Source organism: Muscardinus avellanarius (genome assembly GCF_963383645.1).
Source record: "Muscardinus avellanarius genome assembly, chromosome: 9".
Classification (NCBI taxonomy): Eukaryota; Metazoa; Chordata; class Mammalia; order Rodentia; family Gliridae; genus Muscardinus; species Muscardinus avellanarius.
Genome location: NC_137795.1, coordinates 20,835,003 through 20,850,298, shown reverse-complemented (window position 1 = coordinate 20,850,298; position 15,296 = coordinate 20,835,003). Strand labels below are relative to the sequence as shown.

At 41.5% G+C, this 15,296-nt stretch overlaps 1 protein-coding gene across 2 annotated transcripts in view; it reads left to right on the top strand.

Annotated features, from left to right (window-relative positions):
* ELMO1 (engulfment and cell motility 1) overlaps positions 1-15,296 on the top strand; it is a gene marked incomplete at both ends in the record, with an annotated part of 563,076 nt that overhangs the window by 67,966 nt on the left and 479,814 nt on the right. For both annotated transcript variants that reach the window (XM_080701947.1, XM_080701948.1), the window contains one exon: positions 4,335-4,504. In XM_080701947.1, the coding sequence (XP_080558073.1) occupies positions 4,335-4,504 (170 nt within the window). The remainder of the gene's footprint in view (positions 1-4,334; positions 4,505-15,296) is intronic.

Below are 15,296 nucleotides of genomic sequence, written 5' to 3'. Positions count from 1 at the left end.
TCTGGCTCTATCAACATTTTTTTTTTTTTTTTTTTTTTGCAGTATTGGGGCTGAAACCCAGGGGCATTCTACCTCTGAGTTACACCCCTTGCCCTATTTTTTATTCTTAATTTTAAAACAGTCTCACTGAGTTGCAAAGAGCCTCACTAAGTAGCTGAGGCTAGCTGCGAACCACTATCCTCCTGTCTTAGCCTCACAAATGCTGGGATTACAAGCGTGCGCTGCCACGCCTGGCTAACAGTTTATTTAAAAATTTTTTTTCTTTACTTTTTTTTTGTACTTGGGATTGAACCCAGGACCATTCTATCTCTGAGCTCTACTCTGCCTTTTTTTAAAACAGGGTCTTGCCAAGTTGCTAAAGCTCTTCTTAAATTGTTCAGGCTGGCCTGGAACATACAGTCGTCCTGTGTCAGCCTCCTAAGTACTGGTATTATAGGCATATGCTATCACACTCATCTTTCTCTACTGGTTTGAGGAACTAAAGGATCGTAAGATGCCTTATATTCTTTCTGGCCATTGCTGTGGGAGGCCTAACTTGGGAGAAGCAGCCATTGGAGGCTGATGCCTAAGAATGGATTGTCAGTGTGGACAGACTGGGGGTTTCTGACCATCACCCAGGTGGGAGTTGCAGTTGGCCTTGGCCTCCTGCCCTGCACGAAAGGCTAATATTGGAAGGAGGCTGAGGCACTTGGGCATTGTGATGTGGTCCTTGAGAGAGGATGCTGGGATGCTTCTGATATTTTGATAAACAGTGCACTCCTTTCTAGAATAAGTGGTTTGAGATGGAAGTGATGAAGACTTTAGATATGTGGGTGGTACTTAGGTGTGTTGAAGTCAACGGAGCCAATGAGGACGATTAGATGAAGGGAGAGACCCTGGCACCTGCCATCTCGAATGTTGATAACCTCATGAGACACTCTGCTTGTAGGACTGTGCCAGCCTCATTTCAGAGAGCACAATGTGAAATAATCAGAGGCAGCAAGTTCACAACACTCCTCACTCCACAACTTTTGCTGAGCAATGAAATGAGGGGCAGCTGGAGGGGAATTGGATCAGTGGATGCAGAATACATTTTTGTGTTTTGTAAGACTGGAACTCTTGTAGGCTTTTGCTACTAGAAATTGTTCACTGCACAGAAAGAACACAATAAGACAGAAGAAAGAGGGATTGTTTTTGAAGGAGAGTACTTGAGAAGTCAAGAAGAGGAGGGCCCTGGAGCCCAGGGGACAGGTTGATCTTAGGTAGGAAACTGGGCACTCAGTGCTTAGATTCGGAAGGAGGCAGAGCGTGAGGGCAGAGCCCAGGCAGGTGCTCTTAGAAACAGGAAGATGAAGGGATGCCTCGCCGATAGCTCTGATTTCCTCAATAAGACAAGAAGCAGAATCACCGCTGTGTGGAGGGTGGGGACAGGAGCCAGGGGAGGTTTAAGGCAAGAAGGACAGGCATGAAGGAACCATTTTGCAGGGAAAAAGCAAAAATTCTAGTAAAGTTCAGTTTACAGTTGGATTGCTGGGTATTATCAGGTGTATATTTAAAAATTCAGCAAAAGAGCCAGGTGTTGTGGCACACCCTTGTAATCTCAGTATTGGTGAAGCGGGACCGGAGGATTGCAGTTTGTGGACAGCCTCAGCTACTTAGCAAGGCATTTTACAACTCAGTGAGACCCTGTTTCAGAAATTTAAAAAAGACTAAAAAATAGGTCTGGGGGTGTAGTTCAGAGGTACAGGGTGCCTGGGTTCTATTCCTGGTACTGGAAAAAAAATTCAGCAAAACTATTGAGTTTTTGTAGTCACTTTTAATTGGTATCATGAACCCAGAATCATTCTGGAACTTTCTTGGGGATGACACTAGTACCCCTTCCTGAGGTCACCACTGATCCTGAGGACAGCTTCCCCTCATCTTGGCCCAGAGCCATTCCTTAGCCAGGACTGTAGGCAGCCACCTGGAGCTGCTGGAATGACCCAGAGTGAGGTTTGGTTTCTATCATCAGAACAATCCATTAAAGAAAACTACTATATCTTCTCTCTCTCTCTCTCTCTCTCTCTCTCTCTCTCTCTCTCTCTCTCTCTCACACACACACACACTCACACACACACACACCTGACAGACTTTTTTGCTGATTGTTTGAAAAAATTAGACTGAGGCCACCTTACTTTTAAATAATTTTGATTATTTCCTCACAAAATATAGAAATTGTGCAGAATCATTATAGGAAAATGTCTCAGTCAACATTCTCTCTGCTGTAATCCGAGACAACTGACCACACAATTTAAAGGAAGGAAGGCTTATTTGCTTAGTTTCTTGGGGATTCCGGGTTCAGTCCATGTGAAGCTGGAGTCATGTGGGAAGCAGAGAGGGGGAGAAAGCAAGGCCCTGCTCTCACATCAAGGAGGCCAGAGGCCAGAGAACCAGCGAGCGTGGGGAGGAAGAAGGATATAAATAATCCCAAGGCCGTACCCAAGGGTCTTAGCAACCAAGCTCCACTTCCTACATTGCTACCTTGCTTCCAGGAGGGTTGGGGGGACAGTGTAAATACAAACCATTACAGAAAAACAAAAAATTAGACTATCTGTAAAGAAAATTATGTAGGATAATAAAATTTATTAATAAACATAAGTCATTTTGTTTGGCCTTCTTTGATAATATGTATGCTTACTGTAGTAAGCAAGTCTAGTAAGTTTCTTCTTTTTCTGGAATTCAGGTGCTAATGGATCTACATACCCTTGCACACACATCCCCACCCTCATACACTATAAAATATATTTGCATCCTTGCCATTTCTCTTAATATTTTATCATGAGGATGTATGTATCCAGTCTATCTCACATTCTTTGAAAGCTTGATTTTCAATTTCATATAGAAGTTCCTTCTGTAACCTGAGAATTGCCCCATCGTGCTGCTTTTCAACAGGGTCTTCTAGTACTTGAATAGAAATGTGATTCTGGGTATTTCCACTTGTATACCCAGCATCTGCCAGATGTGAAGATGCATCCTTTCAGGGAAGCACATTTCCACCGGGGTTCCCCCAGCTCTGCGTATTCCCAAGCAGCATAGATCACCTGGTCTGTTGCTTCTCCACCCTCTCCTCTGTCCACCCTCCCTCTCGCCCCCAACTCCACACACTGGTCCTCCTCTGTCCTGTAAACAGGCAAGGCTTGTTAATCTAGAGAGCTGTGGCAGCAGCTCTTCCTATTGCCCAGTGTCGTCCACTCCCCAGTGTGCTCGGCTCTTTGATGAATGTCATTTCCTTAGATAGCTTTTCCCTTAAAGCCACCCTATTTAAACAGGCCACCAGACACTATCACATCCCTTCATTTGAGGTTTTGTCATAAAAGTATCAATACTATTTAATTTCTTATTCCTTGTTTTTTATTGTCTATCCCCCTCAGATGTGTCAGCCCCAGGAGGCCAGAACTCTGGTTGTCCTGTCTGTTGCTGCATCCCAGATGGACAGAACAATGCCTGGCTAGAAGCAAGCATTTGTTGAGTCAGGCAGTGGGGATTTTGAGAGTTGGCATGGCTTTCAAATGGATAATGTATATAAATATTTGTCTGAGTAGAGGCTAAGTAAAATTACATGCAGAGTGATCTGAAATGAGTGCTGCCTAGAATACAAAGTTTCCTTGCAAACCCAAATATTTTAATAACAAAAATCATTTCCATTTATCTTGCTAAGGGTCTTGCTAAATTGCCAAGGTTGGCCTTGAACCTGTGATCCTCTGCCTTAGCCTCCCAAGTACTAGAATCACAGATACCTGTCACCCGTGCCTTTCTAAACTTTTGAAAGATAAATGTAGTTCTCATTCAGCTTTCTACTCTCCCATTAAAAAGAGGGACATTTACCACCAAAAAAGAAAAAAAGAAAAAAAAAAAGAGGGACATTTGAGGGACTTGTCAATTATTTTGAATCAGTGAGGAGATTTCTCATTCTCCTTCTCCTTTTTCTTTTCTAATTTTGGATATAAAGTATCTGTCTTTGGTTACAATGAAATGGGAGACCTTAGTGCAGCTCTGAGCAAATGATGGGTAGGGGTTTGACCTTGACTTGCTTTCTGAAGAATCACCTCAGTTTCCAGATGGAATTTGCTTCTCTTCCTGGGGTCTGTTGCCTGGTTCAGTGAGGGGAAGCAGGCAGAGCAGAAGGGCTGTGTCTGTGGGGCTTTGGGGGTAGAAAACTTTTGCTGTCAGTACCTGCATGGGTTCACAGGATGTTCCTTATATATTTGCTCCTGTGCCTTTGGCCTTTGTATCCTTATTTATCACTGACACTTTCATTTTTGTGCTGTTGTAGTTTCCTTTTTGAACATTCTTTCCTCTCTCTTTGTCCCCGTGAGGCTCAAAACGCCCAGCAGCTCCACGAACGGATCCAGTCGTCGAGTATGGATGCCAAGCTGGAAGCCCTGAAGGACTTGGCCAGCCTCTCACGGGACATCACGTTCGCCCAGGAGTTTATAAACCTGGACGGCATCTCCCTCCTCACCCAGATGGTGGAAAGCGGCACTGAGTAAGCTTCCTATAGCTAGACTCCCACCCCGCCCTGTTGTCCAGTGTTTGGGGCGTTGTTACCTTCACTATGCTTGTGATTTCTAGTTTTAAAGACTAGAAACTTGTCCAGATTCAGGGTATGGCTTTTAAGATAATAGTTACAAGCCAGTCATGATGGTGCATACCTGTAATCTCAGTACTTGTGAGGCTGATAGAGGAGGATAGCAGGTTCAAGAATTTAGCAAGGCCCTTAGCAATGTAGCAAGATCCTGTTTCAAAAAAAAAAAAAATGGGGTGGGGGGCTGCAGTATAGCTTGGAGGTAGAACACTCCTATATTCAATCCCCAGTATCAATATATACATATACACCAAACTGGGTGTGGTTAAGTTGGTAATATCAATACTTACTTGGAAGGCCCAGACAGGAGGATCACAGGTTCAAGGTCCACCTCCAGAACTTAGTGAAACCCAGTTAAAAAAAAAAAAAGGCTGAGTGTGGTGGTGCACACTTGTACTTGGGAGGCTGAGACAGGAGGATCCAGGGTTTGCAGTCTCAGCTACTTAGGCCCTCTGCAGTTTAGTGAGACTCTGTTTCAAAATAAAGAATAAAAAATGGGTCTGGGGGTATACCTCAGAGGTAGAATGCTCCTGGGCTCAATCCCCAGCAACACACACACACACACGCATACACACACGCCTACACACACACACACACACACACACACACACACACACACATATATATATATATATATATATATATATATATATAATTTGAGTAGTTCAACATCCTCCACCCACCTATCTGGAACACAGTACAAATTCACAAATGTTTCATGTTTCACATTTTTAAGGAAAAAAAACAATTATCTCTAAGTGCCTTTTCAACACCGAAATTACAGTTCTACAGAATATTAATCACTCACTTTTCTTGCCTACTCCCAAAGAAACTTCTTTTCTCTAACTCTTAAAAAAATTGTAATGTCCACCTATGTTTAAAAGTGCTAAACCAGTTTAAGAAACCATGCTGAATAAGTTTTTCTAAAAAAGTAACTATTATTAATAAATTAGCTCTTGAATGAATCAATACATATCATTAGTTATTTAAAATGAAATGCAACACTATTTGTTGATTACTAATGATATGCCAGAGTAAGGAGAGGGAAAATTTTTAAAGATATGAATCTTGCCTTCCAAAAATTGGTAAAAACTATTAAATAGACAAGGATCAGTTGGATATAGTTCCTTCTGAGGAGTGGGAGGCTAGAGGCTAGACTACCTCACAGCGACTTACAGAGGACATGTCAGGGACTGGGCTTTGTAGGAGCTTAGGTTCCATCTTGATGAATTGGGGGACTGGTGATTCTGCCGGGGGGTGTACCTTCTCAGCCCAGATTCTGGCATGAGTTGGGTAGTAAGTAGCCAGGTGGGTCTATACTTTAGGCCAGTGGGAAGTAACTCCCCTGCCTACTGTAATGCTGGGGTGGAATGAACAGGGAGCTTCTAGGCTCCTGGGGTTGAGTACTATTGGCATGAACTACTAGAGCATGTGAAATGGCTGAATCAACAAATTGCATATTAATGGGATTAATTTATAATATGTAAAGTTAGGATATATATTTATTAGGAAAAATGAAATGTCAGAGAATTGTGGTTTAAAACTTTTTTTTTATGGTACTGGGGGTGGAACCCAGGGGCTTTTCTACCTCTAAGCCATACTCCCAGACCTATTTTATACTTTATTTGGAAACAGAGCCTCTTTAAGTAGCTGAGGCTGGTTTGAACCTGTGCGATCCTCCTGTCTCAGCCTCCCAAGTGCTGGGATTACAAGCATGCTCCACCACATCCCACGGGTTTAAAACTTTTAAGTCTCACTTTAGTACTTTCTGAAACAGGTACTAAAGAGTGAACAGGTGGCTGTACCCATTGGTCCCCTTTCTTCCCTGACCCCTTTCTCCTACTCCACTTGCTTTTTTTCCCCCTGGTACTTGGGATAGAATTCAGGGACATTCTAGAGACATTCCTTGAGCTATATCCCAGCCCTTTTTATTTTGAAACAGGGTCTTGCTAAATTGCTAATGTTGGTCTTGAGTCTGTAATTCTGCCTCAACCAAGTATTGGGATTACTGGTGTGCACCACCATGCACTTGGTGTGCCACTTGCACTTGGCATTATTTAGCTACCAGTGTTGGCATTAATGAAAGATTCCTTTCTTCTCAAAGACTATATAGTTTATATCTGCAGGAATATTTCCATATTAGAATGTTCTTTAGAGTTGGTAATTGAGGCTCTTATCTTGCAGATAAATAGATAAAATTTCTAGAAATCAATAGGTGGAAAATCAAGTCTAAGAACAATGACAAGCTTGGGTGATCTGGAACAGGTTGACTGTAGACAGGTACTCTTTCTTTGAAATGATTGAAACTTTGCTCATAAGAGTTTTGGAACTTGTGAGACAGAGAGACAAATTCTGAGTGTTAAAAGAATCCAAAAACTTGTTCTAAATTGGAGGTGGATCTTGGGATGGGCAAGAGAAAGTTCAGTAAAAATGAACTTAGTGACTCAAGGGAGTTGAGAAAGGAAAAGAAAACAGAGGTATTTATAGCAAAAGCTCTAGGGGACAGCCAGTGTGTCAGCCCTTTATCTTTGTTTCTACTGAGCTGTGGTTGTAATACCTTCTCTCGACTGTGGATTCCTGCATGTGGTCGACCTGTGCTGCATGCTCAGCATTGCTCCTGGTGGAACAGGGAGCCCTGGGGGCTTCTGTCTAAGTGACATTTACTCATGGGTTCAATTAAACTATAAAAATGTGAGTAGCTGGGCATGGTGCACATCTGTGATCCCAGGATTTGAGAAGCTTACATAGGTTGATTGCAGGTTCAAGGCCAGCCTCAGCAACTTAGCAAGACCTTATTTCAAAAAAAAGTAAAAAGAGCTAGGGAGTATAGCTCAGAGGGAGAATGCCCTTTGTTCAAGCCCCAGCACACACACACAAAAAGTGACCATGTTTATGAATTCACGTAAGTTCCTGCCATTGCTGTCTCAGTGGAAGGATGTCAGAACCAGTCTGAATGTCCACTGTTGACTGGGTATACACAAGCTTTAGCCCTTGAACATTCATAATGATATTGTGTAAATATTTGTGTAAATACCCAACTGTAGTCACTATTATAATTGTGGAGACACCAAAAGCAGGGCCACATGACACGCAGGTCATGACAGGTATACAGGGCTATGGCAGGGTCCTAGTGTCCCTTGAGGCTGGTGGTTATGTGCTTGGACAGTGGAGACTTGCATGCCAGGAGCTTTCGTTTTGGTTTCTCATTGTGTCAGTTTGCAGGCACTGCCCTAACACAGCTTAAGGACTGACACTCTTTCCTCAGTTCTGGAGGCTGGAAGTTCAAGATCAAGATGCCAGCTGGGGTGGCTTCTTCTGTAGCCTCTGTCCAGGCTGGAGTCAGCTGCCTTCTCTCTGTGTCCACACATTGTCTTTCCTGTGTGCATGTGTTTTAGGTATCTCTGTGTACCCAAATGTTCTCCTCCTGTAGAAATACCCACATAGGATTAGAGTACATACTAATGGCCTTCTTCTTTTATTTTTATTTTTGTACTGGGAATTGAGTCCAGTGATGTTAGAACTCTGAGCTCCACCTCCAGCCCTGTTGATTTTGAGTCTGTCCCAGAACCTGTGATTCTTCTATCTTAGCCTCTAAAGTACTGGGATTACAAATGTGTGCCACCATGCCCAGCTCTAGTAACATAACCACCAGCTCTTTTAACATAACCACCTCTTTACAGGCCCATTCTCCAAATGCAGTCCTATCCTGAAGTGCTAGAGCTAGGAATCATGTGAGGGGTGAGAGACACAATTCAGCTCCTTACAGGCATCAAAGAAACACTGCCACCTTTGTCTTGAAAGAAAAATAAATGTCAAAACCAATAGGATGTATTTGTCTTGTTGACATTCTTCAGTCCTATTGTCCTGCTTTATAATTCAGCTCAACTTCAAACACTATCACACACAAAAATCACCACCCAGAGCTTCCCAAACTGGCTTTTTCAGCAAATAAAATAAATAAATAAATAAATAAATAAATAAATAAATAAATCAGTGCCCGCTCTGGAGATCTATATTCTTTAAGGGACTAAACAGACAGACAGATGTGGTGACAAATTTGCTTTCTTTCATATATCTTCATGTTGTCAGTGCTCCCTCTGGGGGAGGCAGTTTCTCCTACTTTGGGAACCTGCAACCCAGGATTGAGGACCGGGTCTGCATCCTCTTGTCATGCAACATGAGAGGATGTAATTACTGACTATATATATCACCCATACTAATGGAATGCCTTTTAGTTTTAGAAGTATCAAGCTCACTAGCATTTTACCTTTAGTCAGTAAGCCATCACAATTTAGTATGTACAGCCATTTTTTCAGACAGGTAAACAGAACACAAGACCAGATCTTGGGCAAACTGTTTTGTATTTTTCTCTGACTCTTTCTCATTGTACTGTGTTCTGGGAAGAAATGGCCTCTCTCTTGATCCCCTTTGGTGTCCTATGAATATTTTACATAAATTCAAAGACCTGGTTCTTTAAGAGATGGAAGAGGGTGGGGTGGAGACAGGCCTCTTTTCTTTCCTGGTTAGTGCTGCAGCTCACTCTAAGAGGTGGCTCATTTGATCCAAAGCTATTTTTCCGATCTTTTGCTGAGACAAAAAAGAAAAAAGGAAAATACTTTTCTTTTACGGAAATTTGGATTCTCAATTTAACTTATAGTGAGACTTAAAATTAATTACCAGGAAACCTTTGGATAGAAATCACAAAGATTTAATAAATCCTGCAGTTGGGAAGGCAGTTAGTCATGACTCCTGGGCAGATGTCCAGCTGGTTTGGAAGGTGGAGGTTTCTAAACTGGACCTGTGGAAATTTTTAGGAAACTGAAGAAACATAGCTGGAATTTTTCTCCTTACTTTATATTAATAATGAGATTCAGAAATCCCTTTGCCTGTTCTCCTTACCCAAGTCTCTGCTTTTTTAAGGGGTCTCTTCAGCTGGTACCAGGAGGGGCCATGGGACAAAATCAGCCACAAAAGAGCAAGGGGAAGTGCCATTTTGGCAGAGCACAGTGTTTAAAACCGGAATTTAACTTTTCCATCATTGTGGAGTTTTGAAATTCCATTCTCAGTTTCCCAGTTCCCAGTTATGGGAAGTGAGTTGCTTCTACCTAAGCCAGGTGAAGACTATTAAGGAATGGATGGGGTTAAAAAAAAGATTGTTATTCAAAGATTTTTCATAAGTGATACATTTTATTTGATTACAAAAGAATATACCTGTGACTCCAAGTCCACTGCAGTGACTAGGGCTGTTCTTTGGGTTTTAACATCACATGGCATTCTTCGTACCTCCGAGCCCACAGGACTCTGTACTGGCTCTGTTGCATGGGCAGTCATCGCTGGGGGCAGAGGACAGTGGAAGGTTTTCAAGAACAAAAGGGCAGGACACTTGGAGCTTCCTTCCCACTGCCACGCCAGGGGAAAATGGCACTGCTGGGGAATGAGTCGCTGTGGCACCGCCCTGGGCAGCCGAGTCCAGAGAAGTGAAGCTCATGGATTTCCAAAGAACTCAATCTCTTTGAATTAGCTTCTATTCCTTAATAAAAAGTAATATGTTTTATTAAAAATAAGATGTAAACAGCAGAAGAAAAATTCTGTACTCTACTTTCACAGACAAGTACTTTTAATATCTTATTGTGTAATCTTTTAAATATATTTTTTTGGTATTGGTGATTTAACCCAGCGGCATTCTTCTTCTAAACTACACCTCCAGACTTTTAATTTTTTTAAATTTATGTTAAAACAGGGTCTTACTAGGTTGCTGAGGCTCTCTCTTAAGATGATGAGGCTGGCCACAAACTTGTAATCCTCCTATCCCAGCCTCCCAAGTACTGGGATTATTGTGCACCACAGCACCTGGCTTGTATATTCTTTTAAATACTCATACGAGCACAGTATTTATAAAAGTAGAGTTATATTATTTATACTGTTCATAATCCAACTACTTTTTGTGCCTAAGAATATTTTCATGTCACTAAATAGTATTCCTTTTATTGTTTTTATTGCCTATGCCTTATTTCATTTTTATAGATTTGCTGGGGTACAATTGATGCACAATATAATAATGTGAAATATGTATGTATCATTATCCATTCCCCTATTGTAGGATGTTTATACCATTGCAGTTTTTTGGAGCATTTTTCAATCAGCTTCCCTTTAAGTAAAATCTGTACAACTATTTAAATTATTTTGTTGGAATAATATTTCTGACTCAGAGGATATACATACTGTAAAGCTGTTTTAAAATAAAAGCAGCCCAACTGCTTGCTAAATTGTCCTAATTTATGCTTTACTATTTGTGTTGTAATATGTGATCTTCTAATACCCTGATCAATAGTAGGCTGATATTGCCATAATAGTTTTTCTAGGAAAAAATAGCAGTGAGGTATTTGAGACATTTATTTGCTTATTTATCTATTTGGTCGAGTTCATTTCTACAGAGTTTGGCTGTGTTAGGAACAGTGGAAAGGAGTCTTGCAATTATGTTAGTGATATTGAAAGTCCTTAAGTAATTGTCTTTAAAATAAACATTTATTGTATAAGGAAGTAATTTATATGTCATCCACTATGCCATCCAGATGAGGAAGCCTGGGTAATGCTATGTGGGATATTACGTATGTATATAAAATTGTCATGACAACTCATGAACAGTCTCAAATTAAATTTTTATTACTCAGACTAAGTTTTTGTTTTTACCTGAACTACAGCTGTTCTCATATTTTAGGTGTTGGAAAAATTGAGATAGGTCTTGAATTATGCATAATGAATGGCATGGTAGCTTTGATGTTGCTTAGGGCCCACAGGAGCATGGATTTGTAGATTTTATTCCTTTGGCAAAACTGTGTTGAATGCAGATCAGTGTCCCCCACCCTGCCCTGACACTGGGCTAGGCAGGAGGGGTGGGGGAAGATGGAGAAAATACAAAGATACATATGACCATTTTGACTATGTGCCACCTTTTCTGAAATTTTGTCTTCACATGAAAGATGAACTTCTTTTTTTGAAAATAAGTTAACCTCCACAGTCAGATTGTCAGTTTTAACTCGTATCATTGCTTCTGACAACTTGGTGTAAAATCAGCCCAGGCCGTTCTGAGAAGTCCAGGCCAGGTCCAGAGGATCGACCAATTGACTGCAGGTGGCTCAGCCTTGCTCCTGCTCTGAACCGTGGACGTTTTGCATTTCACCTCCTCAGAGGCCAAGAGAGGCAGCAAATAACTCTCAGAATGAGCCAGAAAGAAGCCTGCTCCTGTGGTCTGTGGTCAGCCTGGCCCTGAACACTGCCTGGCCCCAGCTCTCCCTGCCTGTTTTCCTGTAGCTTCTCTGCACAGCTCAGGGAGTCCCCACTGGAGCAGCTTTTCAGGGGGCTTGCCAGAGATTTGCATCACAAAGGCCAAAGAGGCCAACTTTCTCGGGCTTTGTCTGAAGTTGTGCAGCAGAAAATTCCTTAAACAGGATCTGCTCCCCCGCCCCTTACTTCTCTTAACTTTCTCTCTTTCTTTGTCTCTCTCACTGGTAATGGAAAAAAAGGGTCACAGCCAGTTTCAAGAAGAGATGGTACAAAGAATTCCTTAGGCTGGGGCTAGAGGTCTTGGGCTTCTGTGAAACCTTAGCCTTTCCAGGAACCATTTCTCTTCTCACATTTCTTCTTTTTTAAAAAATGGGTATATTGGAAGAAAGAGAGAGTAAGTATCCCACTTAGGACAACAGGCAAAATCCACACAAAACTTTCCCTTCTGCATGGTCGGAAGCCAGATTGAGGGTGCAGAACTTGAGAACTGCAAGATACTGACCAGCCCTGGTTTATTCCTGCACTCTGGTCAGGAGCCTCAGGCCCTGAGAAACCTAGATGCAGGGGCCCAGGCCAGGGAGTCATTTTAAATGCTGCAGTGACTGCTTAATAATGCACACCCCCACAAACACACCCACATGTATTCATACATTTTATTTCAAAATAGTTTCAAACTTACAGAAAAGTTGCAGAAAACTTACAGAAAAGTCAAAGATAGGAATACCGAGAGTTTTTCTGGTTGCCCTACTTGCACCTTGCTTAATGCCTTCTGCCCAGGTGTCCTGTCTCCTGCTAGGTTCCTTTTTTAGTCTTGTTAGAAACAGATTTTAGGGGAATATTAAGTAAATGCTCATGAACTCAAAAGTAACTCATCAAGGTACTTTACTTCTGCACAGGAGGGTGTATGCACACCTTAAGTTGGTGCTAGCACACTGTGTGGGCAGTCCAGGCTCCTCTATACCCTCCTGACCTGTAGCCCACTGTGTCACCCCCACTGGCTGCAGTGAGAACTCAGCACCTTATCCCGTTGGGGTTGGCTAGTTGCCCACTGTGCAAGTTCTTTTTCTTTAGAACAAAGGAGAAATAGGAAATCTGCTTTTCCCACAGACATGTGTAACAGAAGGCTACAAAATGGATTCCTAAGCTACTGTTACAAAATGAATACGTCAGTTTTTATATGATCTTATAACTTTGACAGAAAAGATAATTTTTCTTTCTTACAGTCTGGCTCTATTTCATAGTCATTCTTTACTTTTCTTACACAATTTGGAATTTTTTAAAGATTGTAGAGTAATGGCCAGGTGTGATGGTCCACACTTGCAGTCCCAGTACTTGGGAGGCTGAGATAGGAGGATCTCAGGTTTGAAGCCAGCCTTGGCAACTTAAGAGACCTTGTTTTAAAATAAAATAGAACTGGGAGTTTTGTTCAGAGATAGAGTGCTCCTGAATTCGATGCCCAGTACAGCCCCTCCCAAATACGCACAGGCACACTGATTATAGTAAGTGATTTGGTAGAGTATCCAGTTGAGTTTGTTAAAAGGTAATTTGATAAAGATCATTTTCAGGGAAAGATAAAACTCTGACTCTTGTACATATACACAAACGAATGTGTGTTAAAAGCATTTATTTTACTTATATGATATGAGGAAACCCAGCAGATGTTATAATCATTTCAAAGGAAAAGTCAAAAAAGCACAAATTTATATATAGCTTAGGAATGTTGTGGTGAATTGAAAGTAGATTCCAAATTGGTTTTCCACCAGCAGGGAGGAAGTCAATTAAACCACTACCAGACAGGATCAAAATATATCCAGGTTCGAAGCCAGCGTGCGCTGGCTTAGGAGACCCTGTTTCCAAATAAAAAACTATAAAAATAGGTCTGGGAGTGTAGCCCAGAGGTAGAAGGGCTTCCAGGAACCCCAGTACCACAAAAAAATTATATATATATATATATATATATATATATATATATATATATATAAATGTGTATATATATACATATTTATATATAAATATATATGTATACACACACACACACACACACATATATATATATATATATACATTAGTTACCTACAGATTGCAAAGAATTGTGAAATAGCTCAAAATTAACAGGGTTAGAATCTGATAACCCAGAAGATAGTTTACAGACATATTTTCCCCTTACAGGTTTTTCATGATTAGAACTATATTATATATTTTGACTAGAATATTATAGATGCCTGTGGATTGTGTGTGTGGGGTTGGGGTACTGGGAATGAAACCAAGGGATATTCTATGTCCAAGTGACACCCCAGCTTCTTTTTTATTTTGAAATGGGTCTCACTGAGCTGCTGAAGGCACCTCCAAGATGCTGAGGCTGGTCTTGAACTTGCATTTCTCATGTCTCAGCCTCCTAAGTACTGGGATTACAGGTGTGGACCATCACACCAGCTTTTTTTTTTTTTTTTTGTGGTACTGGGGTTCCTGGAAGTCCTTCTACCTCCGGGCTATGCTCCCAGACCTATTTTTATAGTTTTTTATTTGGAAACAGGGTCTCTTAAGCCAGCGTGCGCGGCTGGCTTTGAACCTGCGCAATCCTCCTGTCTCCGCCTCCCAAGTACGGGGATTACAAGAGCGCCACCACGCCTGGCCACACCAGCTTTGACTTTTTTTTTTTTTGGAATTAATTATAACTATGATAATTTCTAAAGGAAGATTTTTTCAGTGTTATTCTTTCTACGTATACCAGTTGTTTTTCCTCCATAGGAAGAGACTATGTTTATTTTATTGACTTCTTCATTTATATTGTTTCTGGTAGGGTGCTAGAACTGGTGTGTACCACTTCACAATCACCACTTTTGCACAACTCTTCCCAGCTTCATGCTCACTAGTATCACACTGGTACTTTAAGTCAACCATGGTAAAAGTAGTTACACCGTGGGAACTGGAAATGATGTCAATGAGACTCATTTGTCTTTTCCCAGGGTCTTTTTTCTTAGACTTTATCAACACATCACTCTTTATTACAAGCTGGATTCATTTGTTCCTGTTTTACTCAGTGGCTTTCACCTGTCACTACTAGGATTTATTGTGATGCTCATCTTGCCCATTTTGGCCCACGGGAAATCCCTCCAGCTGGTTTCCATGTCCTTTTGACCTGTCTTCCAGCATTTTTAGAACATTTCTTTACTTTTTGGTTCAACGAGATGTTCTTGGCTTAGCTAGAGCTTTCCTCGTCTCAGTCTGTGCAACGAGCCGCCTCTCCAAGGACCCCTGATTCCTTTTAGTGGAAGGTTGTGTAAACATCCCAGTGTCTTATGCTTAGGCCTGCAGAAGCTGAGGGTGCTTGTCGCATGTCCCTGGCCACCTGCTTCTTTTACCCTGCCAATGGGAATATTGGTGAAGGGGAAAAAGCAAACAATAAATA